At 45.4% G+C, this 27,617-nt stretch overlaps 1 protein-coding gene across 5 annotated transcripts; it reads left to right on the top strand.

Annotated features, from left to right (window-relative positions):
- Window positions 1-206: 206 nt before the first annotated feature.
- SGPL1 (sphingosine-1-phosphate lyase 1) lies at window positions 207-27,605 on the top strand. Of its 5 annotated transcripts, XM_085554135.1 has the most exons (15): window positions 207-248; window positions 1,750-1,775; window positions 5,582-5,747; window positions 7,863-7,930; window positions 9,775-9,922; window positions 11,471-11,550; window positions 13,017-13,145; window positions 19,301-19,389; window positions 20,490-20,595; window positions 21,087-21,185; window positions 22,204-22,353; window positions 22,588-22,826; window positions 23,240-23,386; window positions 24,323-24,443; window positions 24,540-27,605. In XM_085554135.1, the coding sequence occupies exons 3-15, from the start codon at window positions 5,588-5,590 to the stop codon at window positions 24,678-24,680; spliced, it is 1,677 nt and encodes a 558-aa protein (XP_085410261.1). In that variant the 5' UTR covers window positions 207-248; window positions 1,750-1,775; window positions 5,582-5,587; the 3' UTR covers window positions 24,681-27,605. The 5 variants fall into 5 exon arrangements, with proteins under 5 accessions (XP_085410261.1, XP_015721886.3, XP_032301198.2 ...); XM_015866400.3 differs by lacking the exon at window positions 1,750-1,775; XM_032445307.2 differs by lacking the exon at window positions 1,750-1,775 and having other exon boundaries at window positions 207-367.
- The last annotated feature ends 12 nt before the right edge of the window (window positions 27,606-27,617 follow it).

Below are 27,617 nucleotides of genomic sequence, written 5' to 3'. Positions count from 1 at the left end.
CTGGGTTTTAAGGAACAAATAAGACTTCCTCTCTTTATCCTTCAGGGTAAAACACTGCTACCACTCCTTTTAATAGAGAGGTTGCATTCCAAGCTCTGATGCTTCCTGGGAGTTCGAGGGGGCGGCAGCGCGGCTCAGGCTGTAATGGCACGGCGCAGCCTGCAGGGGGCGCTGTGCTGAGGGCGGCGTGGGGCGGGGCCGGCTCCGGGGGCAGCGCGGCGGCGGCCGAGGCGGCAGCGGCGGCGATGGTGAGCGGCGGCAGCGCGGAGCAAGGGGGGAGCGGGTCGGGTCGGGACAAAGCGGTGTGTGTCTGCATGCGGCCTCCGGAGCTCGGCCAGCAGCTGGGCCCTCAGCCCGGCTTCTCTAGGTACGGCCCCGGGTGCCGTGCTGCTGGCTGCAGGCCTTGCGGGGCGACGGGAGGGTGCTGCGGGAGCCGGGGCCGCCCGGTGCCGTCCGGTGCCGTCCCGTGGCGGCGGCTGTTGTGTGTCCTCCCCTCGGGCAGCCGGGGCTGCTCTGTGCCTGGCTTTGCCCGTCCCTTCTGGCTTTCCGAGCGCAGCTCTCCGCCCTGCCACGGCTGTGATAGTTCTTCTCTGCAGAACAGATTGATGTTTCCTAGAAACTCGTTGGTCGCGGTCTCTTGGAAGTGTTTGATGTGTTGCGACCCGATTCCTTTGCCGTCGTAGCTCCCGGGGACTCTCAAAGGCCATCCGGTCCGACCCCTGCAATGAACGGGACGCCTACAGGTGCTCATAGCCCCAGCCTGACCTCTCCGGGGATGGGACAACCGGAGCATCACTGCTCTTACAAAAACAAAAACTTTGTCCTTGTATCTAAGTGTCCTCTCTTCCCGTCACAGCAGACCCTGCTAAAGAGCCTGTCCCCTTCCTTCTTGCAGTGGTATCTCAGCGAGCTGCTGGCAGAATGATTCAGATCAATGCTCATTTTGTTCTCCAGAAGGCATGCAGAAAGCACTGCGTGACCTGCATCTGAGCGGGTGCCAAGCAGCAAAATGTGTCCGGATGAGTCCCAGCACAGAGCTGAGTGCTGCTCGTGTCCTCCTGGATGCTGGGAGAGGAAGAAAGCACTGCAGGATCATGAAGCCACAACCCCAGGGAGTGCTCTAATGGGTTCACGCAGGGTGTGCAGTGAGTACATCCAGGCCCTCAGAGAGCTGTGCTGTCTGGAGTGTGCCTGGATGTATGGAGGGGCTTTATAGATCCATTTGTTGTAGCGAGCAAGGGGGACGAGAGGTGTGTTGTATGTGTTTTGGGCTCGGTACTTGCTTCTCAGGCAGTTTGGTTTCTTAGCTTGCTGAGGGGAGCATCTGTTAGGCTTTGTACAATAGCTGCTCTTTGTGGCTTTTCCCTCGCCCCCACGTGAAATCTGAAACCTAACCTCATTTTAAAAGCCCTTTGGGCTCTCGTAGAACTGCACATTTTTTGAGCCTGGGATCGGCCTTTTCCCATCCTTGTGTTGATATCTTTACGTTCCCCTCTGCGTGGAGTCGCAGGGTGCTGCTGGCCCCGCTCCGAGCTGCTGCCTGTTTGTTTTTGTGCTATAATTAGCCCGTCACTGAGCACTCCTTGTGAACTCCTGGGGCTGGTGGGTTTGTGCGCCTGCCGTCATTTTGCATATGCTGCGTACAGCAAAAGAAATGCTGGAGGAAAGAGGCTTCTAGTGTGGTAGTGGTGGGAAAAAATGCAGCCTATTTTCTGCAATAAGCATGACCTGACCTTGATTTTCTTTCAGAGTTCAGCCTGTGTGTCTAAAGACGTGTGAGTCTTAATTTCGGTGTGATCCTGTCTGCTATCACTGCATGGCCCCGCGTCCTCGGGGGGGCAGCATGCAGGCCACAACTCGGGCTGTAATTAGGAGTTGACTAACAAATATTCCATGCCTAGCGCTTATGTAAAGGTATTTGTCATGCTCACGAGGGCTGGAAGCACAAACCAAAACAGTGCACCCTTGGTGAGCCGGGGCATTGCTCAACCCTCCAGCTCCGTGGCAGGAAACAGGCTGTGAGACTGATGGCACTGCAGCAGAGCTGGTCCCGTGTCATCGTACAGGTCAGACGTGCCTTTTGTGCAGGCACAACTAATTTATGTCTTCCTCCTCCTTAGGCAGACGATAAATAAGCAAACTGCTGTTCTTCGGCTTGTTTTTCATTGGGACCTCAGCGAGCTGGCTGTGTTGGGAGAACCGGTATTGTAGCAGCTCACTCTGTCATTGCCACAGCAATGTGTGCGTCCCACGTCAGGCTTGACCCAGGCAGTGCAGCAAGCAGCCTCCCTGCTCCATAATTTATGATGTGACGAGTTGTGCACCATCACCTCGCTCATCAGCCCTGTCAGTAAGGACAGACAGATGACAAACCCAGCATTAGGGTTTGGGATTCCTGGGCTGGCTACCTGGCTGGGCTGTCTGTGGTCTGCAGGAGACCAGCTATTGCTTTCCTTGCGGGTGCTGGGCACTGCATGCAGGGGCTGGAGGTGCCAGGTGCCCACGCGGCTGGTTTGTTTAAGCTGGGCAACAAGTGCGGTGCTGTTAGATGAGTGGCTGGGGAGTGTATGGGCTGGAGTGAAAGCCCAGGATGTGGTTTGATCTTAGCAGTTCCTCCTTACACAGTGATTCTAAGATTCATGCCACTACTTAAACTTGCCTTTAAAAGCTACTTTTATTCTCTGTCCCACTTTAAGTGTTCTCCTGGGGAGGGAAGATTCTGCTGATAAACCTTTTTTGCACAGGTAAACTTTTCAGTGCCTGCAATATGTGGTGTCAGAAAGAGGAGGCACTTGAACCAGCAGTGTGAGGTTCCCCAGTATATTGCCTTTATCTTTTTTATCTTTTAGGTTTAAACCTGCAGCAGAGGAAGTGCTGTTCCAGCAAAACTACTAAATCTGCTGTAGCAAGCTTTGGCAATTTTTCCCTTCCTTCTTTCCTGTGTTCTGGGGCTGAGGAGTATTGCTGCAGTTCATTTGTCCCCTTCTGTTGTGAGTGCCTTATCCCTGGAACAGCTCAGCTGGCTAATGGCTTTTAGAAGTCAAGTCCTAAGGATGTATTCCTAATCGACATAGCTAAAAATTCATGTAAACTGCTTGGGTTGCTGAGTGCATTAGTGTCAGTGCAGATGAATGCTGCAAGCCCTAATGGGGGCAGTTAGTATTACATCTGATACCTGGGTTTGTCTTAATGCTCTGACAATTAAAAATAAATCCTCCAGTGGGCCTAAATGTAGGCTGTTTATTTCCCCTGCCTGCCCTCCATAAGAGAGGGAGCAGTGTCTTTCCACATCGCTGAGTGTAATGAAGGCATGGGGTATGTCTGAATGGTACTATCAGTATTAAGTGAGTAATTGGTAGACCAGAGGTCTCATATCTTGGTAGATACTTCGGGGCAAACAAACACTTTGAAAATGCTGAGCATGCAGTTTATCAAGGAGCTGAGAAACTGCATTGCATAGCTAACCAGTCTTCTGAACTGCAGAAACAAAGATGGGGAGACATGCATGTGTTGCTCATTCAGCTGTGATGTCTTCATTATGCACCTGTGCTGTCTTTTTTTTCCCCCCATTCACGTACAGGAGTAGCTGTAAGGCTGCAGCACAGGTTGCAGACATCCCATCCATGCTGTGCTTGGCATCGCCTGTAGCAAGCTCAGAGTGGAGCAGCCTGCATGGAAAGCCTTGGGCACTGGGTTGAAGGCTTTTGGAAAGGAGAGGCCCTTGGGTTTGCTCACCTCTGTGCTGGGCTGCAGGACTTGCCACTGGAGCTGCGCAGCTGGGCTGAATCTGGAATGCTGACTTATTTATTCCTCCTTCTCTTATGAAAAGCTGGTGTGCTGCTGACTACTGACTTAACTGGGGAGCATGTGGTTTGGCACCAAAACATGGATTTGGTAAGGTCTTTTGTCCAGAGTTTTCTCCAAGAGTGAGATGAATATCTTGCCGGATATTGTTTTTAACTTGGTCATTGACGTGAGTAACTTCTGTCTAATGTTGCATTCTGTTGTCATTTTGGGTGTGAATCTTACAGTATCTTTCACTGTCAAGAGGAAACCCACATCCTGCCACGTGTCTGATACGGTAGGGTTTTCTTGCTACTGCTTAACAACAGTTCTGGAGGCACCAGTGCATTAATGGCTCAGTTTCCACACGTGTAAATGCACTTCCAGCAGTGGCTGAGATTCAAGTGTGAGCTTTCAGGCAGTGGATCAGTGCTGTCCTTGCTGGTTAAGCACTCCTTTCCAGGGGTTTTGCTGAGAAAATTGTGCAAACTTGATGAAACTTGAGATGTGCCTTTGGTTAGTTGAAAAGTGCCCTAAATCTGTGGGTTAAGTCATCTTTGTGGTGTTGGAGTTGGAGGACTGGGCACTAACCCCAACACTACTTAATTGCAGTGGTTTATGTGGCTGCAAGTGGTTGGGGCATTTGGAAACTGCTCTGTGCCAGGCATATGAGTGCTAATTTGGCTTCCCGTAGCTGAGGGCTGTTCCTCTTGCCAGGCACCTGGTTTAGCCCCATTCGGTCTGTTTCCTCCTGCCTGTGTTGGGGTGTGAGTGATATTGCTTCCCTATGATGCCTTGGCACTGCTGGTTTATTGGAAGTTTTTAGCCTTATGTTTGGGTTGCTTATGTGCTTTTTTTAATTCTCTTGTATATGTATTTTACTGCTTTTCCTGAGTAGTGATTGCTCATTAGTACTTTTTGTAAGCTGTCTTTTCTTTCTCCTTTGACTGTTTGGAAACACTTGGCTTTTTGTAGGCTGCTTGTAACCTCTTCAACTGTGCTGGGATCATGGAATCATAGAATGGCTTAGGTTAGAAGAGACCTTAAAGACCATCTGGTTCCAGCCCCTTGCCATGGGCAGGGTTGCCAACCACCTGGTTATGCTGCCCAGGGTTGCATCCAAGCTCATCTTGATCCTTTCCCATTGTGAACCTCCTGCTGTCCCCATCACTTCTTCTGAGACTTATAAAGACAGCATGCTTTAGAGCTATGGATTAGATTCTTGAACTCTGTCCTGACAGTAATTGCTGGCTTAACATTGTAATTATTATTGCATCACAGTTTTCTGGTTGTGTGGGTTATGTTTTGTTGTGTTGGTTTTTTTTCCTCCCTCAATAGTGTTTGTCTGTACCATCCTTCCTTTGTACGGAGTCTGGTAATTAGTTCTTAAGCTTAAAGTGTTGCTGAGTACTCTCATATTTAAATGTCCAGCCTTAGCTACTCAACCAGGTGGCACCTGGTGAATGGTGGCTGTTTAGCTTCCACTTGCTCTGTGTACAGGCAGTTCCTTGGAAAAATAATATTGGGATTTGACACAACTGCTTTCCCTGGGCCATGGTATGATCTGCTGACATTGATTTGGGACCTTGAGTTTTACACATCTATCGGTGGCTTTTGGTTGGAAATCAAAGACACCTATGTGTTCTGTTCAGGAATTAAGGAAAGCGGGATGTCTTTGTGCTGTAAAGCACCTTTTTTCTCAACTTACATGGAAGGGAGTTCTGTCATTAAAGCATTTCTGCTGCCCTGTTTGTGTGTGTTTGAGCTTTTCTCAGTATCTGTGTTTCCCTTTGCGTAGGATGCCATGACTCCCTACAAGGAGATCCTCCAGATGTACTGGGAGAAAGTGACGAGCTTTGTGAACGCCTGCTGTGATGGACTGGAGCCCTGGCAACTGATCGGGCTGACATTTTCCTCCACGCTTCTATCTGTATGGCTGCATGGCTTCCTCTTCCAGTCCGAGAGTAAGCACTGGGAGCATGGGGTTTGCATTATGTGGGGAGGGAAGGGGATGCAGTTGTTCTCATGTAGTGGAGGGAAAAGGGTGAAATGAGAGTGAGCATTTGTTAAAACATGCCTTCTGCTGCCAGTGAGGATTAACAAAACCCTTTTCCAAATTAAGGATGAGTCCTGTCCAATCAATGGAGCATCCCCATTCCTGTAGAGGGTGTGGCAGGCCAGCCTGGAATGTGCCCACATCTCCTTCCCTTCCTTTGGGCTCCATGAGCTTCTGGTTACTTCATTTATTTGTCACAGTGCTATCCTGCTCAAAAACTTGAGATTTTGACTCAGGTTCTTAGGACCTTATATATATCCATACACTGTAGCCAAGTGCTTGGATAGCACTTGCTCTCAATTTCTTCCTTTCCATAGGAAGGAAATGTGATGTGATATTGGGAATATGTTTCATCCTCTGGGTATTCAAGATAATTGCGTGTGGTCGAGCCTCTTCCTGCTTTGTGATTGCTGTGCTGGCAGCTCTTTTGTAAGACCTCTTGATGAACCTGCAGTATGCTCTGCCTTTGTGATGATCAGGAGAGGTGCCTTGCCCAGCAAGGTGCTTTGCCAGTCCCACAGGCCATGGGGTAGTGCCATAGTGGCAGCTTATTAAAAATAGCCCAGTTTGTAACTTGTTGTCTACTTCTCAATAACTGAACACTGGGAACACAAAGCTTCAGCTCAGGGTAGGGTCACACTAAATTCTTGTCTAACATTTATGCTGTTGCAAGATGTTTTAAAAATATTTACTAATGGTGAGGAAGTCTAATAAGGCTGTCTGAATTTTTTCAGGAGTCTGCAGTTGTGTTTTTTTCCCCCCTCAGCGTGGAAGTTCCTAATTAAACGGTCTGCACACAGAAATGTGCAACTGAAATGTTATTTTCAGAGCGCTAACAAATATTTGCTTTAGAGTGTGCCAAGCTGCAGTCGCTGTCCTCCTGTAGCTTCTCAGAATAGATCAGAATCACAGACTAACAGAATTGTAGGGGTTGGAAGGGACCTCCAGAGATCACTGAGTCCAACCCCCCTGCCAAAGCAGGTTCCCTACACCAAGTCACACAGGTAGGCATCCAGGTGGGCCTTGAATATCTCCAGAGAAGGAGACTCCACAGCCCCCCTGGGCAGCCTGTTCCAGTGCTCCATCACCCTCACTGTAAAGAAGCTCTTGCACACATTCATGCAGAGCTTCCTATGCTCCAGTTTCTGGAAGCATACATGAAGTGGAAAGTAATGGGCCAGTCTAACGCTATGGATGAGATTGTGAAGTTTTAAAATGAATGACTCTTTTTTTTTTAAAGCTGATTTACTATTTCCTGCTGAAAGCCTCCTGTAACTGCCTGAGCTTGATTGAAGTGCGCAGATGACTCGAAAGGCATTTTTGGTGGCTGTAAACCATCTCTGTCATCCTGCTTGCATTCCTGCCTTTGAAGCTACCCCAGGAGTTTTCCGGTGTTTGTCATCAGTGGCTTTTCCCACTTAAGTATTTGGGCTGTGGTGCTGCTTTTCCCTCCTGTGTTGAATAGATGGACACCTGAAGAATACCTGTTACGTTCCAGCTCGGTTTATCCTGCTGGGACTTGGGAGCCTGTCTCACATTGCTGAGTGTCTGCATGTTGCAGTTCTATTCTGGTTTGAAGATGCAGAAAGTAATTTCAAGCAGTGTTTTCCGTTTTTGCTGGAGACTTTGCCTTTAGCAAATCCTAAACTCCCTTCCTTTGTACAACTCCATGTGTGGGTGTAAATTCCCATTCGAGCAGATGCTGTCCTTTTGTATGTCTGGTTTGAAAAGATCTTAGCCTTTACAGCTGGCATGACTTGACTCAGCAACCTTAGCAGTAAATTAAGAAAATGAGTCAAATAGTTGGTTCCCATAGGTAACTGCTGTTGGGCAAACCAGTTCCTTCTGCAGCCTGGCCTATGTCTGCTTTCTGATATGATTCTCTCTCACCATATCCCCCTTGTGGCTGCCTTATTTTATCCTGGATCAGAAATACTGAACCTGTGTTGCAGTGGATTTATTGTGCTCTGAGTCTGTTTCTGGTTTCTTAACACAGGGTTAACTTCTGACTTTTGTCTTTCAGGTTTAACATCCCGAACTAAAAAACAGTTCTTCAGACTATTGAGAAAAATGCCATTTATTGGGGCTATAGTAAGTATTTGTACAACTTATTGCGATGTTATCTGAGACTGCAAAGCTGTTTTTTGTGCGTCTTTGCTGTCTCTTGTTCCTGTAATCATAACGATGCAAGGATACCGATGCCACTATCTGGTTTAATGAAATACATAATTCCTGCCTTGTCTTTCTGTAGTAGTATTGCACTCATAAATTGTAGGTATCGCTTAACCAAGTATCAGTGAGTCCAGGGCAGAATTTTCCAGTGGTGTTTCTTCTCTGTTAAGATGTCACGAGAATCACTTGATTGATGGAAAAAGGGGACACGAATGAACTTGTGTGTTCTTCTGAAACAGCATCTTGTTCTTGAGCAAGCGTGAGATAGGCAGGTGTCTTTGTGCAACGTGAAAAGATAAATCTTTTAATCAGATGGCTGTCCATGTCTGGAGCTCAGATACCTGTTAGCAATGGCTTTATAGCACACAGATAGCAGAAGTTGCTGCAGTCATGAAGGTGAGATGGACTTTAGTGTCTGGAAGATGATTTTTACATAAAAACTTGAAACTACAAATGTCAGCATGTTTTAGCACGTTATGACTTAATCATCAAGAAATACTCAGCTTGTTGGATTTTTTTCCTAGTCAATGATGCCTGCCCATTCTTCTTGCTGTGTGGACAGCTTTACACATTGAATCAGTTGGGGCAGCATGAGGGTGCCAGCTCTGTTGTAGGTGATTTTATCACATGGAAGTAGTAAAGAGCAACTTTTCCTTTTGACCTCGCCATGGTTGCAGCTGTCAAGTTTCTCCCTCAGCCCTCTGTAAGGGAGTAACTTCTCCCCATCTTTTCATGTTGTGCCCCAGTTTTACCTTCTGGCTGGTCAGATGAACTAAGAGTTAGTTGTCCCCTGCTTCTGTTTGTCATCTGCCTGTTAGGAAAGGACACCATCTTGGCCCCTTGTATTATATTTTGTCCAGGTTTACCTTCTCAGAGCTTAGTAATGTTAAGCTCTCCTGTGCCAGAGGACTCATGCTGTGCCCTATCTGTGTGCTCTTCCCACTCTTTGCTGGGCTGATATCTGATAACCTATCGGTTGCTTAAAGGAGGCCTTGACTTTGAGACATTCCAATGTCCAAAAGTCTTTAAAGCTGATAATATCCCAACTCCTGAGTTGTTCAGAGGAATGTCTGCTTTGAAATGTTTTCTGGGAAGGAGTCTGGGCCTCCTGGATGTGGGGTGTGATTAAGATGGAAGAAATCTTCTAACAGTGTTTGTAAGTGAGATTTCTTTCATGTTTCAGTTATCATGAGCCTCTAAACTGTGTATGTGTTGGCAGATGAGACAAAGTACAAAATACAGTTAATGTGAAGACTTAAAAAAAAGCCTTATTGGATAACAATGAAATATTTTTGCCTTAAGCTTTGCTGCCTCAATTATAAGGGAAGGGACTCAAAGTTCCCACTGTTTGTCAGTATCCATTAAAGTGCGGTCTCTTTGAATGTGGTGATGTTGTCTGTCCTGTTACATTAAATGCAGCTGAGCACTGCTCTGCAATCACTCGTATAGCTACTTGGCACAGCTCTGTTCTGTGCCATCTAACGTTCCTTTAGGCAGTTCCCAGAGTTGTTTAGAGACTAGTGCATGGCTGTGAGCATTTCAGGAGGTGTTTTGGACAAGGACATCTTGTTTTTGGAGGAAGAGGATGGTAGGAAGAGAGAACTGTGAACTCTGCCATGCTTTTTGGTGATAGAGCTGAAACAGATCCTACCTGTTCTGCTCACTGGTTTGAAAGTGGCCAGTGAGTTCAATGTCATGCACACTGAGCTGTAATTTATAATGTGGCCTGTACCTTTGTTAGTAGGGTTTTCCTTTCTTTTTAGATTCAAAAGAAGATTGATGAAGCCTTGAATGATGTCACTTCCAGTTTATCCTTCCTAAAAGATGAAAAGGATTATATCAAAGTGCTGCCAGAACAAGGCATGAGCCAGCCTGAAGTACTACAGAAGATGAAAGAGTACAGCTCAAAAGGTATGACTGTGATTCTGCTGCAGCAGAGGTGGGTCTCTTTCACAGACCTAACATTAGTCTTGCTCTGCTAAATGAGATCTAATGACTCCTGCTTGTAGCTTTGTCTTACATATTTCCTTGCTGATGTTCTTCACTTAGAAATTCATGTCTGTTTTCCTTCTGGAAGTGACCAAAGTCAGTATTTGAATCTAATAGTGTATTCAGGTATTTACCTTGGAGTTCCCTTTCTTCCCCAGGAGCTTAGAGCTAACAGTGATGGGAGATCTGAGAAGAGAAATAGAGGGAATTATTTGAATGCAGTTTTGAATACATTTCTGAGCAGTTGCCTTGACGTTTGGCTTTTACCAGAAATGTGTTTTCTGTGAAGCCCCATGGAATTCCCATAACAAAAGGAACTTCCAAGCAGTGCTTTTAGGGAATTTCCAGGACTCTCTTAATCAAAATCGTTTGCACCTTCAAAATGCCACTTAAGGAAGGCAAGGCCACTCTGGCTGGAATCCATGTAAGCAGTGTCTGAAACTCAGTTTGAGTGAGCTGACTGATGTAAATGTCTCCACCCTGGTTCACCTGCCTATTACTTCTAATGAGCAAATGTGAGTGACTGACTGCCTGTACCTTCCCCCAATCTGAGAAATACTAGGAATTTTCTGCTGGAATGTTGCATCTACTCTAAATACATGAACAGTTTTGCTATAGAATATGCTCTAACAATTTCCTTTTTTTTTTTTTTTTTTTCTTTCTACTGTTGTTTGTGCAACTCTTTGGGTCTGTCTTCTGTTTGTGTTGTTCCTCTTAGTGATTATTCCCTTCCTTCACTGGGCTTTTGTTCCCTTTTCTGTGGCTCCTGCTTCTTATACATTTGCCATCCCCTTTGAAAGTTACTTAGAAGTGAGGGCTGGACTTGGCTCACTTCACTTACTCTTGCGATACTGATGCCATTGAGTGTTATGCAGGTGGATACAAAGAGGCAGGTGGAAAGGCTTTGTTTGGATGTTTGGAAGCAGACAGTAGCCTGATTAAGTGTGTTGAAACACTGTTAGACAGGGTGCCCTGCTGATGCCATTCCATCCACCTGCTCTGGTTTCTTACTGGTTTCAGAAGCATTTAACCCAGGCATCCCACGCTGTAGTTTTGAGCAATACAATATTGTCCTTTCCATCTTAGTCTACAGCAATGTGATGGGTGCTCTTTGGACATGACTAACTTGAGCAACAAGAGCTCAGCTTTGTGGACAGTGGTGTGGGGAGTCTGAGTAAGGATTAAAGTGGATTGCATGTTAATGTAACTGCTTGTTGCAGCTAGCTGTTTGTGCTAACACTTTATTTATTGTTTATTTGTTATTGTGTCTACGGGGCACAAGATGGCAGAGGGGTAGCATTACAGGGAGCTGCCTCTGTGGCACGAAAATCATACTTGTTCCTTATCACTGGAACCTAAAAGCAGAATCCTCATCCGCAGAGCTGCTGTGGGGGCTTTCTTTGTCCTCTTCCACGTGCTTTCTGAGAACAGCTGTGCTTGCAACCAGTGTGCTTCCTTCTTCTCTTTCAGGAGATGTACGCTGGGAGGATGGGAAAGTCTCTGGGACTGTGTACAGCGGTGAAGAGAAACTTACCCGTCTGCTAGTGAAGGTAAAGTGCAAGCAGTCTAACTTGGCATCTTTGCAGAGGTTTTTAATGACTTCAGGGTGACCAGAAACCCTCAGCACTGTTCCAGCATATTTCAAGATACATGGGGAAGATTTGAAGCTAAGATAGCCCAGCTCTGAAGACAGAGGCAAGGGTAAATGTAGGTAGAAAGGCATTTATTAGCAAGGCACTTGAGGCTTCTAAAGCTGGCCACTGTGAAAACAATGTGGAAGTAACTAGGATCCAATCTGTTAAGGTGTTTTGAGTAAGGAAGTAAGAAGCTGAGTGCAAGTGAATTGGAAACTGGTACTGACATAAAATGGCCATAGGTCAGCTTCAGTGTTCCCTGTGATGGATATAACTGATGTAGGCTGAAGCAAAAGCATCCTTGGCTCTCCCACTACTGGATTGCTGAGGGACTTTGGGATGTAGCAGCTTCACTAAGCAAAACAGAACTGGTCTCGATTTAAGTGAAAGGATGTTTGTAAAATGTGTTTGGCTTTGCTGTGCAGTCCAAATTGTGTGACAATGGGGCACTGGCATGTTTCAGTGGAGTCTTTGTTAGGTCTGTTTACCTAGTTTGGAACTTTCCCCTTTGAGAAGGTTGGAAAGAAAATAAGCAGCCCTAAGGTCTGTTTTTCAATGCATCTACTTCAAGAGTTGTTTTTGCTAAAGGAAAATCTAGCTTTTTTGCTCCTGGGAACAGCTTTTGTAACAGCTGTAATGAGCTCTGTTGGGTGGTTGCTATTGCTGTTTTCTTCTGGGGAAAAATAAAGCTCAGAGCTGCCTTGCTAGAGCAGCATCACCTTGGATTGAGAGCTGCGTGGAAACATTCCCTCTGTCTGTGCTGATTATTCTCTGGCTTATTCTGCTGTATTTCTTTCAACATCCCTGCAGTTGCTTTTTGATCGTGGCTGCAGGAGGTCAGAACTGGCCTGTTCCAGCCTCATCCTGTGAGCTCACAGTTGCAGAACGAGCATGAAATACTGGTTTCCACGGCCACTTTTGCTGCTGTGTGGGTGGTCACTTGTGCTTTTCTGGCTGCTTCGGAATTGCCCTTTAATAGTGAACACAAAAAATAGTTCTGCAAAGCAATTTTTGGGATCTATAAACGGACTGCTTTGCATAGAGCAGTTGTAGGGCGTGCGTACACCAGGACTAGGTACAGTACAAAAGAACGACAGACATTTGTGTTTTTGTTTAAATAGCTAAACCATTAAACCTGCCTTTACAACATACAATATTGCTGTTATTGAAACATTCCAAAGACCAGAATGCCCTTGAAAAACTTTTTTTTTTTTCCTCCCAGCAATAGCTTCCCAGTGTGTGATGTGCACTCACGGCAGGAGTTAATACTGCAGATAGTCTGCTTATATGCACAGTGCGTGTATGGAGTTCCTAAATCCAGACCTCTTGCTGATAATCCAAGGCTTCGTCTGCACAGCTAACTTCCTGTCTCTCTTTTGAAGGTGTATGAAGAGTTTGCCTGGAGTAATCCCCTCCATCCAGATATATTCCCTGGTTTGAGAAAGATGGAAGCAGAAGTAGTGAGGATTGCCTGTAGTCTTTTCCATGGGAGCCCCAGCTCTTGTGGTGCTGTAAGTAACCTGTATCCAAGTGTCCCATGAAATCTTGCGTATTTCTGACTTGAAGTGCTATCCATCCATCTGAGACAGAGATCATTCTGGTTTATGGTTCTGGTGCTTGCCAGGGCAGCGTCACTTTGAATAGCTCCCATCAGGTCTCGTCTCTGAGCTGGAAACCTTTGAGCATGCCAGAATGCTGAGACTGAGAACAAGGCTGGCTGGCTGATCTCCAGCAAATGGCTCCAGGTATTGGTGAGCAAGCAGGCATGGCGCTGTACTGTCACTTGTTCTTCCCAGGTTTATGAGACCTTCCAGCATACCAGAGTGGAAACCAGTTCTAAAGCCTCAGTGGAGTTCATGTCAAGAGCTCCATTGTATTCCCTTAACACTGATTTCTTTGAAAGCTGGTCAGAGAACAAAAGCTGTGAACCTGAACAGTGAATTATTGTTGTAAAAATAAGGTGTAATTTCTTGCAATCCTCCCTCTTAGTTTGCCTTTTTGATGGGAGTTCTGAATTCCTCAGGCCACGTTCTTGCCCTGTTTGTGGTGTCTGAGACAGTGAGGTCTTATTTCCTCACATGGTGTTGTGTTGCAGCTGACATAGACTGCTGGATAACTTGCAGAGGAGCAGTTCTGCTTGTGAGAAGCATGCAGATGTGATTTTTCAGAGGCTGTGTGTGATATGACTGCTGTAAATTATGCCAGGGAGGGAGAAGACCTGCAGAGGCTAAAGATCAATGAGGAAAGGCAGTGTTGACACAAGAGTTTATGGAGTGAGCTGGCATTGAATGGGCTTAATCTGACTGTTTGAAACTTTATTGTGTTAAAGGGTTAAGTATTAGATAATCTGAATGGTAAAGGTAGTTAGGACCAAACTCCATCTGGGTTGAAGACAGAGCTGGATCGTGCTGTGACTAGCAATTTTAAGATGTGATTGCCTGCGATAGCAGGTTGCACCCAGTGACATGGCTTGGGTTCTGAGTTCTTCAACCCCCTCTACGTGCTGAATGAGAATGTATTCCTTGTGCCACGCTCAGGACTGGAAAAGTAGTGCATTTCTTTGCATCTCAAAATAGCTTGACCTCTTCTCCTTGCTGATCTGCAGAACTGAGGCTGGCCATGGAGAGAGGAGAGGCTGATTCTAAAGCTGATTAAAGTCACCTTTATCAACAGAGGAGATGTTAATTGATACAAGTCAAGTAGATATCTCTGTGTTGCATATTATACAGTAGGAAAAATTTGCTTGTGGTAGTCTGCTTGTTTAGTTTTTGTTATGTTAACTGTGCATTACAGAAGTGCCAACCTTGGCCCTGTGAGTGCGTCTGCTGGGAAGTAGAATTGTTTGGGAGGAGAAATTCAGAACGGTAAAAACTTGCTCCGCAGTGATCGCTCAGGGATTGTAGCCTATGTGAGATCTCTGCTATCGTTCTCTAGGGAATCCCACTCTTCCCTCTCTTTGCTTTTCCCCTCCCTTCAGAGGGTTGTGTCGCAGAGCTGCAGCTGGGAGCCAAGCAGAAGCAGAGTGAAAGGGGAGGCATGCAGGCTGACATGAAACTATGTTCTAGCTGGTTGAACAGCCAAATATATGGGGTCAGGGGGAGGGCTGAATAGTTGATAGGGTGGAAATGGAAGATTAATTGTACCCCTGTAATTATCTTGTCCAAAAGAGTCTCTCCAGTGGACTCTCTGCCTTCCTGCCTATGTCTGGAGGAGCTAACAGATGTTGGAGAGATATGGGGGGAGATAGGGGATCACCTCCTCTTCAAGCAGTTGGGCTCAGGGATTTATTATTTTCTTCTTCCCCCAACAGGGTTGGTATTTCAGATTGATTTCTGGAAGTTTGGGCATCAACAGAGCCATTTAAAAAGTGTTTTTTTCCAAACTGCTGCTGTTCTTTTTGTGTCTGCGAGGCTGTGGTGCTGCAGTTCTGCTCCAGTATCCAGTGAGGCTGTAAAAAAGAGATGGCTGAGCCAGGCAGGATGTAGTGCTGTGAGTTATCTTTATCTCTGAATTGATCTGCTCAGGAGGTGCTGTGCTGCTGGCTCTTTCTGGGGAGGTTTCTGGTTTGCTTGATTCAGTTTTGCAGTGCTGTAAAGTTAAAAAAGAAAAGCTTTTTTCCCCTGAATTTCACCACCACTCTGAGAAGTAGTGTCTGTTGCCAGGTCCCTGTCTGCTGCATTTACTCACCTGATGGAAGAACCATGGGTAACCTATTGGTTTGTGAAGGGAGACAGAGCTCGCTGGTGCTTCTGGAGATCTTGCTATTTGGGGGACAAAGAAGAAAAGTTTGAGCTTCTTAGTAAGGCAATTTCGCTTCCTTTTTGTGCTCTAATTTCCATGACTTGTTACACTTTAGGGGGCTAATACTCTGGAGCTCTCTGCAGCCTCAGCATCTCTACCACACAGTTCTGAAGTGCAATGTGTGGATGCTTTCCTGAGGGCATCTCTGGAGAGCAGTCTGCTTCCTCCTGGAAGATATTTGGTGTCTTATATAGATGTTAAAATGGAACATGTTTCAGGTTTCTGAATGTTGTATTAGGTGAGCAGCTTGCATTATTTACAGGAGATGCCTTTATGCGAGGTGTGGGGGCTGTAAGTCTCTGTAGTTTAAATGTGAACATAAAAATTCTAGCAATTCCTATGTGGGGGCTGTGCAGGCCTGCAGTTTGCCTTAAGCTGCACCAAGAGATGGTCCAGGTTTTCAAGTAGTGTTTAAAGGCAATCATTTTTAGCAGTGAGTGGATGCTTCCTATTTGTCACTAACTACTTTTATTCTTTCTTTTAATCTCATCATGATTTGGTCAGGATTTAATCACAGGATTTGGTGATTTTTGGCTCCCAGGAAATTCTAATTGTGATTGGGAAAGACTAATTAAGCTCAGTACTTGTACAGGAGGAATGCGAGGAGAATGTTTTCTTGTCTGATGTGTTCCTACTCACAAGGTGCTTTGTTTTGCAGTGCTGTCTCTGAAGATCTCCCCTCTGATGTGGGGAAATCACTGGTTTAGTGCAAGCTTCTGTGTATTTTGTTTTGGTTTTTTAGTATTTTTTCAAACTCAGAGAATGGGCAACTTGGGATGAAGTGTAGAGGAAAACTGTGTGTGGGGCAAGTGTGTCTATTTGATATCGACCTCGCTGTGAATTCTTTGCACTTTGCAGCTGAGCACAGACAAGGAGACAGAATCAGAAGATGCAGACCCAAGCCTCCTGCAGAAGCTGGTTTGTGTCTTCCTTCCAAATCTGGGGGCTCCAGACTTGGTCACAGAGCTGCCTGCTCATTTGGCATGAGAGTTGAGCAGTGGGATGTGAGTGCTGTTTCTTGGGGAGGGGGGGGGCTTAGGCTCTGCTTTGTCCTTCTGCAGAGCTGTCAGCTTTTATCTGTTGTGACAAGCAGGTCACCTTGTGAGAGATAATGGGTGGAATTTACAAGCAGTGGGCTTACAGGGGCTTTATGTGAGCTTGACACTACGTTATGGCCTTATGGGTTGTGGTACACTTCGGGACTAATGCTGCATTAGAAATAAATGGTAGCTTGCTATTTTATTCATCACATAACTCACCTCAAGGGAACTTTGCTCTGATGTGTCTCCAGGGTGTGAATGAACATGGTGAACTGCAAACAAAACTTCCTAGAGACTGTGAGCTAAGCCAGGGCTGTTCTTTGTCAGGCAGCTTGACAGTGGCATGGCAGAAGGCCTGCTTTGGGAACTGTACCTTCTTGCTTTTTGAATGCTGAGGTTCCAGAGTGCTGGTGTTTGGAAGGAGTGAGCGGTAGGAGGGGAGGGACATACCAAGTTTAAAGAGCAGGAGGGAGATATATATTTTTTCTTTGTGCTTTCTCCTTCCCCTTCCCGCTTGGAAAATTACAAGTAAGAACAAAGAAAGTGTGTTTGTTTGCTTTCCCCACGTGGTTTATCTGGCTTCCCCAGATAGTGTGGGATTGGAAAACTGCTGAAAGCAATGCCAGCTCCCAGCCCTTCTCCCTATGACATTGACATCGCTTGTGCCTCTGGACTTCCATTCTGAAGGGGGTAAAACATATCTGCATGTGCAGTGGGCGGTGCTGAATCACTGCATGTTGGCTGGCTGCTGTGAGTAGTAGGGATGTCGGGTCCTGTGATGGTGGTTCAGGCTTTGGCTGGTGCCTGGGAGGAGGTTCCGTCCTGGATCTGTGACAAAGTGGGACATTGACCTCCCTGTTCTGTGTGCCTCAGTGATTGCATGCAGGTGGTGAGCCAGGTGCATTGTGTGTAAGGGCAAGGTGCTGGCGGAAAGACTGAAACAGGAATAAGGTTGTTGTTGCAGAGGCTGTTTTTTGGAGAGGGTAGAGGTAGGGCTGCTTGATCGACAAGGAGCACACATGGTCATGCAGGGTCTCTGATGCTCAGCACTGTGAATTCTAACATCCCCAAATCATGCCCAGTGCTGTTTTCACAATCCTTACAAAGCTGTAAGTGGTGTTGCAAGCTATATTGCAAATATACAGTTACTCTGATCCTCTTCTCCCACCCCACAGTAGGGAGTCCGTGTTATGCCAGCTGTTATCTTCCAAAGATGATAGCTGACAACTTTACAGATCTTTTCATAACGAGGATTGAGAAGTGAATGACGCAGGCCATAAAATGCTTAGAACATTGTGTTTCTCCTGCCATCTATTTGCTGCACAACAAATGAAGTGATTTCTTTACCCAGTGTGAAGCTCTGTTAGGTTTATTCAACAACAGCTGTTGCTTTACAAAGTGGAGAGGGGAAAAAAAAGCAGAAATGTTCAGTGGTGAGACAGTGACTTCCACGCTGCCTGTGGTGGCAGCTGCTAGCTTGCATCCTGTTAAGAGATGTGGCAGGCTGCTTTTCGTGCCTGTGAACTTTGTTCCTTTTCTCTGTGCTTAACATTGAGTCACTGTCACAGTCACGCTTCTTTCTTGGGTTTTGGGTTTTTGCAGCGATGTCAGCAGGGGAAAGCCAGCAGAAAACCCAGACTGGTGGATGTTGCAAGGCATACAAATGTGTCTGCATCCTTGTTATGTCTATTTGGGGTGTGGTATTAAAAGGGGTAGTGTTGGAGTGTTCAGAAGGTCTGGGGATCTCAAAGCAGTCCTCCATATGTGCTGTCACACTGTCCTTTCTTTCACACAATGCTGTACCTTTGCATTGATAACTTGTATACCAGGCACCAGGCCTCCCCAAGGTATGTCTCCCCCAGCGCAGCAGTGACAGAAGCATTGACACCTGCAGGCTGCTTGAGAAACCAACCTTACATTTTACTAGATTCAGAATGTACTTTGAAATATTTGAGCTCATACTTTTCTGTCCCTTGCACAGTGGGACTCGTAAATGTTGGCTGAAGGGAGATGGTCATTTAGAAGAACTTGTTTCATTTATTTATTTTCAGAAAGCTCTCGAGTATGCAGTAGTGAACTTAGTCAAACAGCTGGCATGTGTGCCTTCCTCTCTTCCATTTTGTGATGCAGAACACCTTGTTCACCTGTGGTCAGGATAAAAGGTGTGAGCTCAGCATGGGCAGTGGGTTGTATGGGTGCAGAAATCCCTTCTGAGGTCCTTGAGGGCTTACAAGCTCCAACCTTGTAAGGACCAGACCTTGGCTGGCTTCTGCAGAGAGGGCTCAGCACTCTGCACTGCTCCCAGATCTGGGAAGGTTTCCGGGCTCAGGAGCAGTGCCAAGCCCAAGCTGGCTCCGAGCCCCAGTGTGGCACTGCTCCAGACCTAATAAACTCTGCTGTACTTTGGTTGGCTTAATGCAGAGTCAACTTTGTTGTTTCTGTATGTGAGGCATCATTAATCTGCAAGCCAGATAAACAATGCCCAGGTAATCGAGGGGTAAGTATACGTTTGTATACGTTTCATGAGGAGTGGTCATGTCTGCCAGCTAGTGACTGTGCAGTATGGTCCCCTCTCATAAGGCTTCTGTAGTTTTATTGTATTTAACTTGAAATAGAGAAATCAGCATTTGGTTAAATGTGCACTTTCAACCTGGGTGCCAGAAAACAACCTTGAGCTGCTCAGTGCCCTTGAAAGCCTGAGGTGTCCTATGCATCTTCTGCCTCCAAGCACTGCTGGGCAGAGATGCTGTGGCTTTCTGCTTTGCTCTGCTGCAGCATCCACATCAGCAGCCATTTTCCTTATTTCCTTCTTTTCTTCACAACAGATGACGTCTGGGGGAACAGAGAGTATTCTGATGGCTTGCAAGGCGTACCGAGACCTGGCTTATGAGAGAGGCATCAAACATCCAGAAATGTGAGCAATCCTTTGTGGCTGGGATTTTTCTTTGTGGGCTTGCAACTTGCTGTTCTTCAGAGCTGAGGTGGCTGCTAGACCCCAGCATTCCTTCATTTCATAGCCTGCTGCCATCTCCTCCTTGTCCATCTCTTTCTGAAGGCCCCGAATGCAGGAAGGAACCCTGGGTTGAAGGGAACTGCAGAAGCACAGGAGCCTTGGAGCAGCCTGGGATCCCAAGTGTGAATGTTGGCTGCGGAGCTGTTGTAGCTACGCCATGCAGAGTATTTTTGTAATACCTGCATGCAGCTGTAGCCAGAGCCTGCTCATACCCACTCTGAGCTCCTCTTGAGCTGAGATTGCAAGGCACTTTGAAGTATTTAAGGGTTTTGATTTATTCAGATCAAAGAGGGTTTAGCCTGAAAACTCTGGGATTGATTGGAGCTGAAATGAGGAACTGTGCTAATCGTTAGACTGCTAATAGAGGATTTGCTCTCTAATGTGCTTTTATTTTTTTCTAGACAGTGCATCAAAAATGTTTCTCCGGTTAATTGCTTAAGAGGGGAAAACAGAGAGATAAAATGATGGTGTTCATCTTCTGCTGAATTCCTGTGGCTCTTTTCTTCCTTTTCTAACGATTTTGTGTGCTATTAAAGGCCTCAGTAAAGATGTGATGCCTCAGAAAACAAGGTTAACTGAAGCGGTTCAGACGCTGCCACTGCAGATGGCAGACATCAAATGTTATGTTATTTCAGCATGCTTCTGTTGTTCCTTGCTTTTGTATTGTCATGTGCCCCTCCTGGGGAGGGTGAGGGTTTGGAGATGGCAAAATATTGTTTGATATGACAAGAAGTTAACTTTCTTAGGAACTCCTGATTCACAGGAGACCATGCAGTGGAACAGAATGACTTCGTTAGGCTTTCTTCGGATTGTTTCATCCAGAATAGCACATGGTCTTTCTTGTCCTGGTTGAAACATGTGCTTGGCCTGTTTGTGACCTGTCCCTAAAGGGACGAAATGCTGAAATACCTGCAGGCTGAATTCTTTTCTCTTTACTCTCCTGTTTGTGCTAAGACTTACGTGCTGCCTGGGTTGAAGTATGTGATATGTTACTTTTGTAGGTTGGTCCCGGTGAGTGCTCATGCAGCATTTGACAAGGCAGCACACTACTTTGGAATGAAGTTGATTCACATCCCATTGACCAAGACTATGGAAGTGGATGTTCAGGTATCACTTCAGTCAGTGTGGAACTCCTTTCTGTGGGGAAATTAGCATTGTGTAGGTAATAGCAAAGAATCTACTTACCCATGTAGCAAGTCGGTGGATAGAGAGAGATGAACTGTGCTTCCTAGAGATAAGGAAGGACAGTGAGAATGAATGTGCCTTCACATACAAGATTTTGTTTGAAATAAGTGGATGTAAAACAATCTTTTGTCCTCTGTCATTCATTTAGAATGAAATAATTTATGTATTTCAGAAATAGCCACAGGTTTCAGATGAGGATGAACAAACCAAACTGTTCTAATATTTCCAAGTGGATAAATTAAACGACTCAGCTGCTGTCTTCTCATGCTTATAGCTCATCACTTTGCTTTCTGTAGGCTTTCTGTGTTAGATTTTAAGACCAGATGCTGCATGTTTTATTTTTTATCTTTTTTGGCAGGGTGGCACTTGGTAAATGGGATGTTTAGAAGCATCTTCTCTCTTTAAATCTTCAGGCAATGAGGAGAGCTATTTCGAAGAACACAGCCATGTTGGTCTGTTCTGCTCCCCAGTTCCCACATGGAATTATGGACCCCATCGAAGAGGTGGCAGAGGTAGGATGCCCCCGGGGCTTCTAAGTGCTGTAGCAATAATATTTTTGCATTGTTCTACATAAGAAGAGCGAGCAGACAGGTGTTCCAGGATCCCAACCCATGAATCTGATGAGAGATGCAGATTGGTGGGAAGGTGCTACTGCCATTAAATCAATTGTTAGTCAACAGCAGCACGTGTAGGACATGATCTGGAAAGGAAGAATGCAGGACTGTCTTTTTTTTGTGCTTACTCAGTAACTTCTGTGAGAGGTTAGGCTTTAAATGCCAGATTGTCATATAACTGTTTGTGTGGTGCTGGATTCAGACTTAAGCTGCTGCACGCAGTGTGCCTTTTGCAAGGCAAAGTGACAAGCACATGCTTTGTCTCTGAACTCCTAAGCCTGTGCCATGAACTCCTGCTGTAACTGAAGGCAAATATTATGTCTGTGACTTAAAGCTTTGCTGCTCGCTCTCTCTCTCTGAAACCAGCTAGAAGGGTTTGTCTTTTGATATCTGAGAGGAAAGAACAGCAAAGTAGTCCACCTTATAAAATGGCTTTGATTTAGGGCCACTGGTTGTAGCAAGCATGGTGCAGAAGTCAGAGGAATGTGTTGTGCAGAGGAATCAAAGGGCCAGGATCTTGGTTCAAACATGCCTCTTGGCTTTGCATTCCTTGTTATGGTTATTTCTGTTGTATGTAACCAGCCAGGGCTCTGACTTTCTTTTCATTTGGAGCATGTCCTCAAGCTTTCTTGAGGATATCACTTTCAATCCAAATTGTCTCCTCTCTTTGTCAAATACAGCAAGCTGCCCAAATACAAAGATTTTATCTTGCTGGTGCTGTCTATACATGCAGAAGGGGCTGGAGAAGGGATCCACATGTAGCCAGTCCTTCCTGGTCTCCTGTCCTCAACAGGTTGAGGGTGGCATGGTGTTCTGAAAAGGTTGAGAATGCTTTCAAGTGTGAAATCCTGGGTACCCCAACTACCTCATGTTCTTTCCCGACCGTGTTACTCACTCAGATCTCATTTGCACACAGCTTGCAGTGAAGTACAAAATCCCCTTCCACGTCGATGCCTGCCTAGGTGGTTTTCTCATTGTTTTCATGGAGAAGGCCGGGTTCCCTCTGAAACGTCTGTTTGACTTCCGTGTGAAAGGTGTGACCAGCATTTCTGCTGATACTCACAAGGTAAAAATGGAAGAGAGAGCTCTTCCAATGCTTTCACTCTGGGGGAGGGATTTCTGATGCCATCCTTGGCACCAGGCATTTCTTTTCTGCAACATAGAGAAGTGCTGAAGGGCAGGGGCTCAGGTGCTTTGTGCAACATGCCTGCGGGCAAGTGGGTTTTGGTAACTGTGTAGTAGGTCTTTGACAGTGCTGCTGAGTACTGCTGCTCTTTAATGCCTTGTTACCCCCTTGCAGTATGGCTACGCTCCCAAGGGTTCCTCTGTGGTGCTGTACAGCGACAAGAAGTACAGGAGCTACCAGTACTTTGTGGCACCCGACTGGCAAGGGGGCATATACGCCTCCCCCTCCATAGCAGGCTCCAGGGCCGGTGGAATCATAGCTGCGTGCTGGGCAACTCTGATGCACATAGGGGAATCGGGCTACGTTGAGGCCACGAAAAGGATCATAAAAACAGCTCGCTTCCTTGAATCAGAGTACGTGTGTGCCTTAGCTTTTTGGTTTTGGTTTTTTGGTTTTTTTTCTGGGTGTTTTTTGTTGTTGTTGTTTTCCTAGAGAAGCTATTGCATGTTACTCAGGGATCCACTGGATAGTTATAGGAAAAGATACTTGTTTATGGCCAGGTTGCCTGCCCAGTGCCAGATTGTTGAGGGGCCTGGAGCAGAGGGGTGCTGGCATCTTTATTTAGCTGATTTTGCTCCAAGAGTTTCTTCTGACTCTTTACTTCGAGAGAGTCTTCTGCTTTCTCTTCTTTCCTTTGGTAGGCTTGTGCTCCGGTATGTTCCCCTCTCTTTCCTTGAGGCCCTAGATAGATAGACTAAATGTCTGGCCCCTTCCTGCCATTTCCTTGTAACCCTGCTTAGTCATTTCTTTTTAATGTTCTTTCAAGGTTGAGAAAAATTGACAGCATCTTCATTTTTGGGAAACCTGAGGTGTCTGTCCTCTCCATTGGTTCAGAAACGTTTGACATTTATCGGTTATCTAATTTGTTAGCTGCAAAAGGATGGAACTTGAACATCTTGCAGTTCCCACCAAGGTGAGTTTGTGGTCACACTGTTGTAGATAGAGGAGCAATGTGCACAGAAAGGGTATGCAAGATAGCAGTCTTTAGGTCACCTTAATTTGCTGAGTGGTGTTGTCTATTATCTGATAAATTGTATATAGACTTCTTCACTATGGAGAAGCAATTATGTTTGTAATTGCTCATGTATAGCAGCAATAGTAATATTAATGAGCCTGGCAGAGGGCATAACAGGGGCTCCCTTTCTATTTATCTCTGCTCAGTGTAAGCAGAAAAATGTAAATTGCTGGGGCTTTATCTCATGTCTGCTAGTGAGTACATGGAGATTCATTTGGTTGGTTTTTTAAATATCTTATTCCTGCCCACTGAAGAGGAAGGTAATTGAAAGAGCAGTGAAGGGCTGGTCATTTTCAGTGATGCTTCCAGCCTGATGTCAAACAAATATTTGTCAAAGATAGTTGGGTTTTTTGGATTGGGTTTTTTTTAGTTTTTTTGGACTTTTACTTTCTGTGGGCTAGAGGGACAAATGTTCTAAGGTGGAGCTGCACTGGAAGTGTTATAGACTTGAAGAGGAGTGTAGAGAGCCTGAAGTAATAGCTTGGAGGTGTGAGTAGCCCTGCTCCTCCTGGTGGCTGCTGGCTTCCATGCTGGGGGTAGCTGACAGGTTGTGCAGACCTTTAACCATCTTCACTAATGTCAGGAAGGAAAGGGGAGCTGCCTCCTTACTAAAGAAGAGCTGAAATTTCTGCAGTTTGGTTCCAACAAGTATTTTGCAGGGGTTACCTATAACTGGAAATAAAGGAATAATCTTTTCCTTTAAAACCACTGAAATGTTAATTGAAGGTGGTAGGCAGTTGTCACTGGATAGGGAAGGTACCGTCAGTTGCTGTGGAAATGCGCAGCTGATATACATAAAGTGGCTAATCTCTCCTCTCTGCCCTGCCTGCCCAGCATTCATCTTTGCATCACGCAGTTGCACACGAAACCTGGTGTGGCTGAGCAGTTCCTGAAAGATGTGAAAGACAGCATTGAGGACATAATGAAGAATCTCAATGCTAAGACCACGGGCATGGTAAGGATCCAGAACCTGATCAGTGTGTGTGTGCAGGGTGAGTGTGTTTCTTGAATGATGTTAATGATCCCATGTAACGATCTCTTTTCTGCTTAGGGAGCTATCTATGGAATGGCCCAGTCCATCCCAGACAGGAGCTTGGTAGCAGAGATTTCCCTGGCATACTTGGACGGCCTGTACAGCACGGATGTTCCTGACAGTGAAAAGCACATGAACGGCTCTCCTGGCCACCACTGACTGTAGCACAACCATCGGTGCCTTGCCAGCCAGCACTGAGGTGGTTCTAAAGGTTTCCTAAGGAAGGAGATTGCAGTAAGCCTTTGTTCTTAAAGTTGCAGGTCTGATGGCAGCTTGATTTCAAACTTTGTACCCCATCTTTGACTGCTCTGAAATCTGCATTATTTTCACACCCAGTTTTAGTCCTAACGCTTTTCTTCTCCTCCCCCTGTATATTCTTATTACGATTACTGATGATGAACTGAATGTCCATTCCACATCTCCAGATTCCTCAGGTATTCATTCTGTATGTCTCTTTGTTCCATGCTGTTTCTTCTCCTCAGACTGTATTCAGCTGGTGTCCAGCCAAGCATTAGATTTGAGTTCTCACGTTGTGTTCCAATGCTTCACTTTTCCCAGGAGTTGAAGGTAGAAAATAAATTGAAAATGTTGTTTTCTTTTGAGTATTCCTCCCAGCAACTGCATTTAACAAACTGTACTTGAAGCCTTATGTATCTATGTAATGCAAAGGAAAGATGGTCACATAACTCTTCAAAATCCCCTCTGGAGACCTGACTGCAATCAATATCTATTGAAGGATGGGGAGGGGAGGACAACACACAATCCTTTTCTGGAATCTCTCTGTTTGAATAACAGCAAAAATAGAAACCCAGTGGGTGGTATACAGAGAGGGACTGAACGGTACTGAAAACCTTAGGTACGTAGTATCTGTTTTGCTTCCCTGCCTCTTCTAGAAGACATGCATTTACCACCTAGAGTGCTGCTGCACCTTGCACGGTTCTGGAGGGATGTGCAAAACAGTGATTTCACTGTTGAAACTTGAAGGTTTTGCACTATCTCACAATGCTGTAGTTGAGTCAGTCAAGCCCTGGCACTGATGATAGCTGGGGACTTAATGTGCAAATGTATGGCACCAAAGCTGACCTTTTTTAAAAACCATAATCCTTTAGTATAACAAGGTGACTTTTGTAATAGGAATTAGTAATTTCTCTGCTCTTTGCACTGATTCATTTAAGGCACATTCTCAAAAGGGCATTCACCATTGTGCCTTGATGCTTCTCTGGCTTTTTATGGGATGCCAGGGAGGGTTTGAGGGGTCAGCTGTTGACTGCAAGGTTAGCTGCAGCCATTTCCTTACGGTACTATACTGATAACAAAACCTCATAGGCAGACTTGCCTCAGGTAAACTGTGCTTGCCCATAAGGTAGAATAGTAGTGCTATTGAGCCAAGTCCCTTCACAGTATTACAAAGATGCTGGTGTAGCTCTGAAAGGTAGAAGATAGGATGCAGTAAGTTGGAGGCAACAAAGCTTTGGGCATATGTCTCATCCTTCCTGTTTTTCTTCACTGTTTTTACTGGGAGAGAGTTTCACCAGAGCAACGTGAGGTAGTTGTTGCCTTAAGGATGAGCTAGATCCTCTTGAGTTGTTAAACAGGGCTGGAGTTGCTCGTGGAGGGCTTTCCCATGTGCCTGCTCTCATCTTTCTGCAAGCTACAGAGTTTCCTGGGCAGAGCTCAGCATTTGGGAGAACACTGTGCCATGACTGCAGCATCTGAAGGCATCTCTGTCACAGGAGGTTGCTTGGCCCTAATCTGACCCTCACTGGTTTGACAAGCCCAGGCACACGCTTGGACAATAATTATGCAAAGTGAGAGGGCTTCTTAACAGCCATCGCACATGCAAATGTGGCCTTGTGCCTAGTGAAGAAGAATAACTTGCTTTTTAACAGGTTTATTCTCAGTGCTAGGAGATGAAGTATTTTGGCCATTGCCTGTCATTGGTGACTCTGTGCATGACTCTGAGCTCTTCTGGAAACATCACATTTGAATTGACTAATAGTCTCTTGGTGGTGTTACCAGCTCTGGCATTTGTGTTGGACCTCCTTATTCTGTTAACATCTTGCTAATGTGACCATTACTGCATCTCTGAGTTTCTGTACTGTGGAGAGAGTCTGAAATGTCTGGCTACTGTGATGGTTCTCTTTGAACCAACGTTTGGAAAACATAAAAAGGGAGCTACTCTTTTTGTTTTTGCTTTCAAAGATAATGGGGAAGGAATAGAGTGGGATGAAGGAGAGGAACTCCTCTTCCCTGCTCGTCTTCTCCAACAAAGGAGGTTGATAAATCTGATGGATTAGTGCTCCCTTTCATATTTTCCTGTGTATTTCAAAATGTTATTTGTAAATCACTGTACTCTATTCTAGAGTCACCTACTAGTAATATTTGTGGGTTTAATTGTTTAATATGTATTTGTTCTATATTGTAAATGTAATCCTGTGGTCAGGAACAGGCCACTGTAATTTACTGTGTAGTCTTTATTCATCCTTGTTATCTAACATGTAATCTGCATCTCCTTTATCATGCCAAATGGTTTTAGTGAAAAATGAGAACAACAGGCTGAATCATTGTTTTAAATGAAGGGAAAAAAAAGAGGAAGAAAAAAAAAATGAAGAAAAAGAATAATTGTATGGACTGGATTTTGATCTGGAATTGGACATGGCTTTAGATCTGGAGGGATCTTCCCAACTGCTAATTCCTGTGAGATGTTTCTGACTGGTCAGGTTTTCCAGGTGAGACACTAGATTTGTTACTTGCACAAAGCCCTCCTAAAGGAGTTGGGTGCTCATAAGGTACTAGACTGAAGAATATCCGGTGTGATGGACCAAGAAGAGATGTCTGTCTTCATGCCATGGATTTCCTCTGCACTTTTCTGATGACTTAGAAGAGTGGAAGGGTTGCGTACAACACAATAATATCTTGCCCAATAAACTCGCACTGAATGTTTTTAATAAATGAATGGGATCAGTTCCTCTGATGGCAGTAATTCTGTATTGCTCTAGTTTGCCAGTGTACAACTGTAGGCTGAAATAGCTGATAAGATGGTGAAAATGGGCCTAGTTTGTATTAAAGTGGTGCATTGAGCTACCTTGGCTTGTT

The sequence above is a fragment of the Coturnix japonica genome, chromosome 8 (assembly GCF_054131305.1).
Source record: "Coturnix japonica strain WE chromosome 8, WE-NBRP24, whole genome shotgun sequence".
In the NCBI taxonomy this organism is placed as follows: domain Eukaryota; kingdom Metazoa; phylum Chordata; class Aves; order Galliformes; family Phasianidae; genus Coturnix; species Coturnix japonica.
Note: the sequence above shows the minus strand (reverse complement) of the source record. Positions and strands in the feature narration are given on the sequence as shown.

Coding starts and splice junctions, on each gene's coding strand:
- SGPL1 (XM_085554134.1), top strand. CDS start 2,028: ATGGCACTGCAGCAGAGCTGGTCCCGTGTCATCGTACAG. Junction 13,146..19,300: donor GCCCCAGCTCTTGTGGTGCT/GTAAGTAACCTG, acceptor TCTTCACAACAG/ATGACGTCTGGGGGAACAGA. Junction 24,444..24,539: donor ATGCTAAGACCACGGGCATG/GTAAGGATCCAG, acceptor TTTTCTGCTTAG/GGAGCTATCTATGGAATGGC.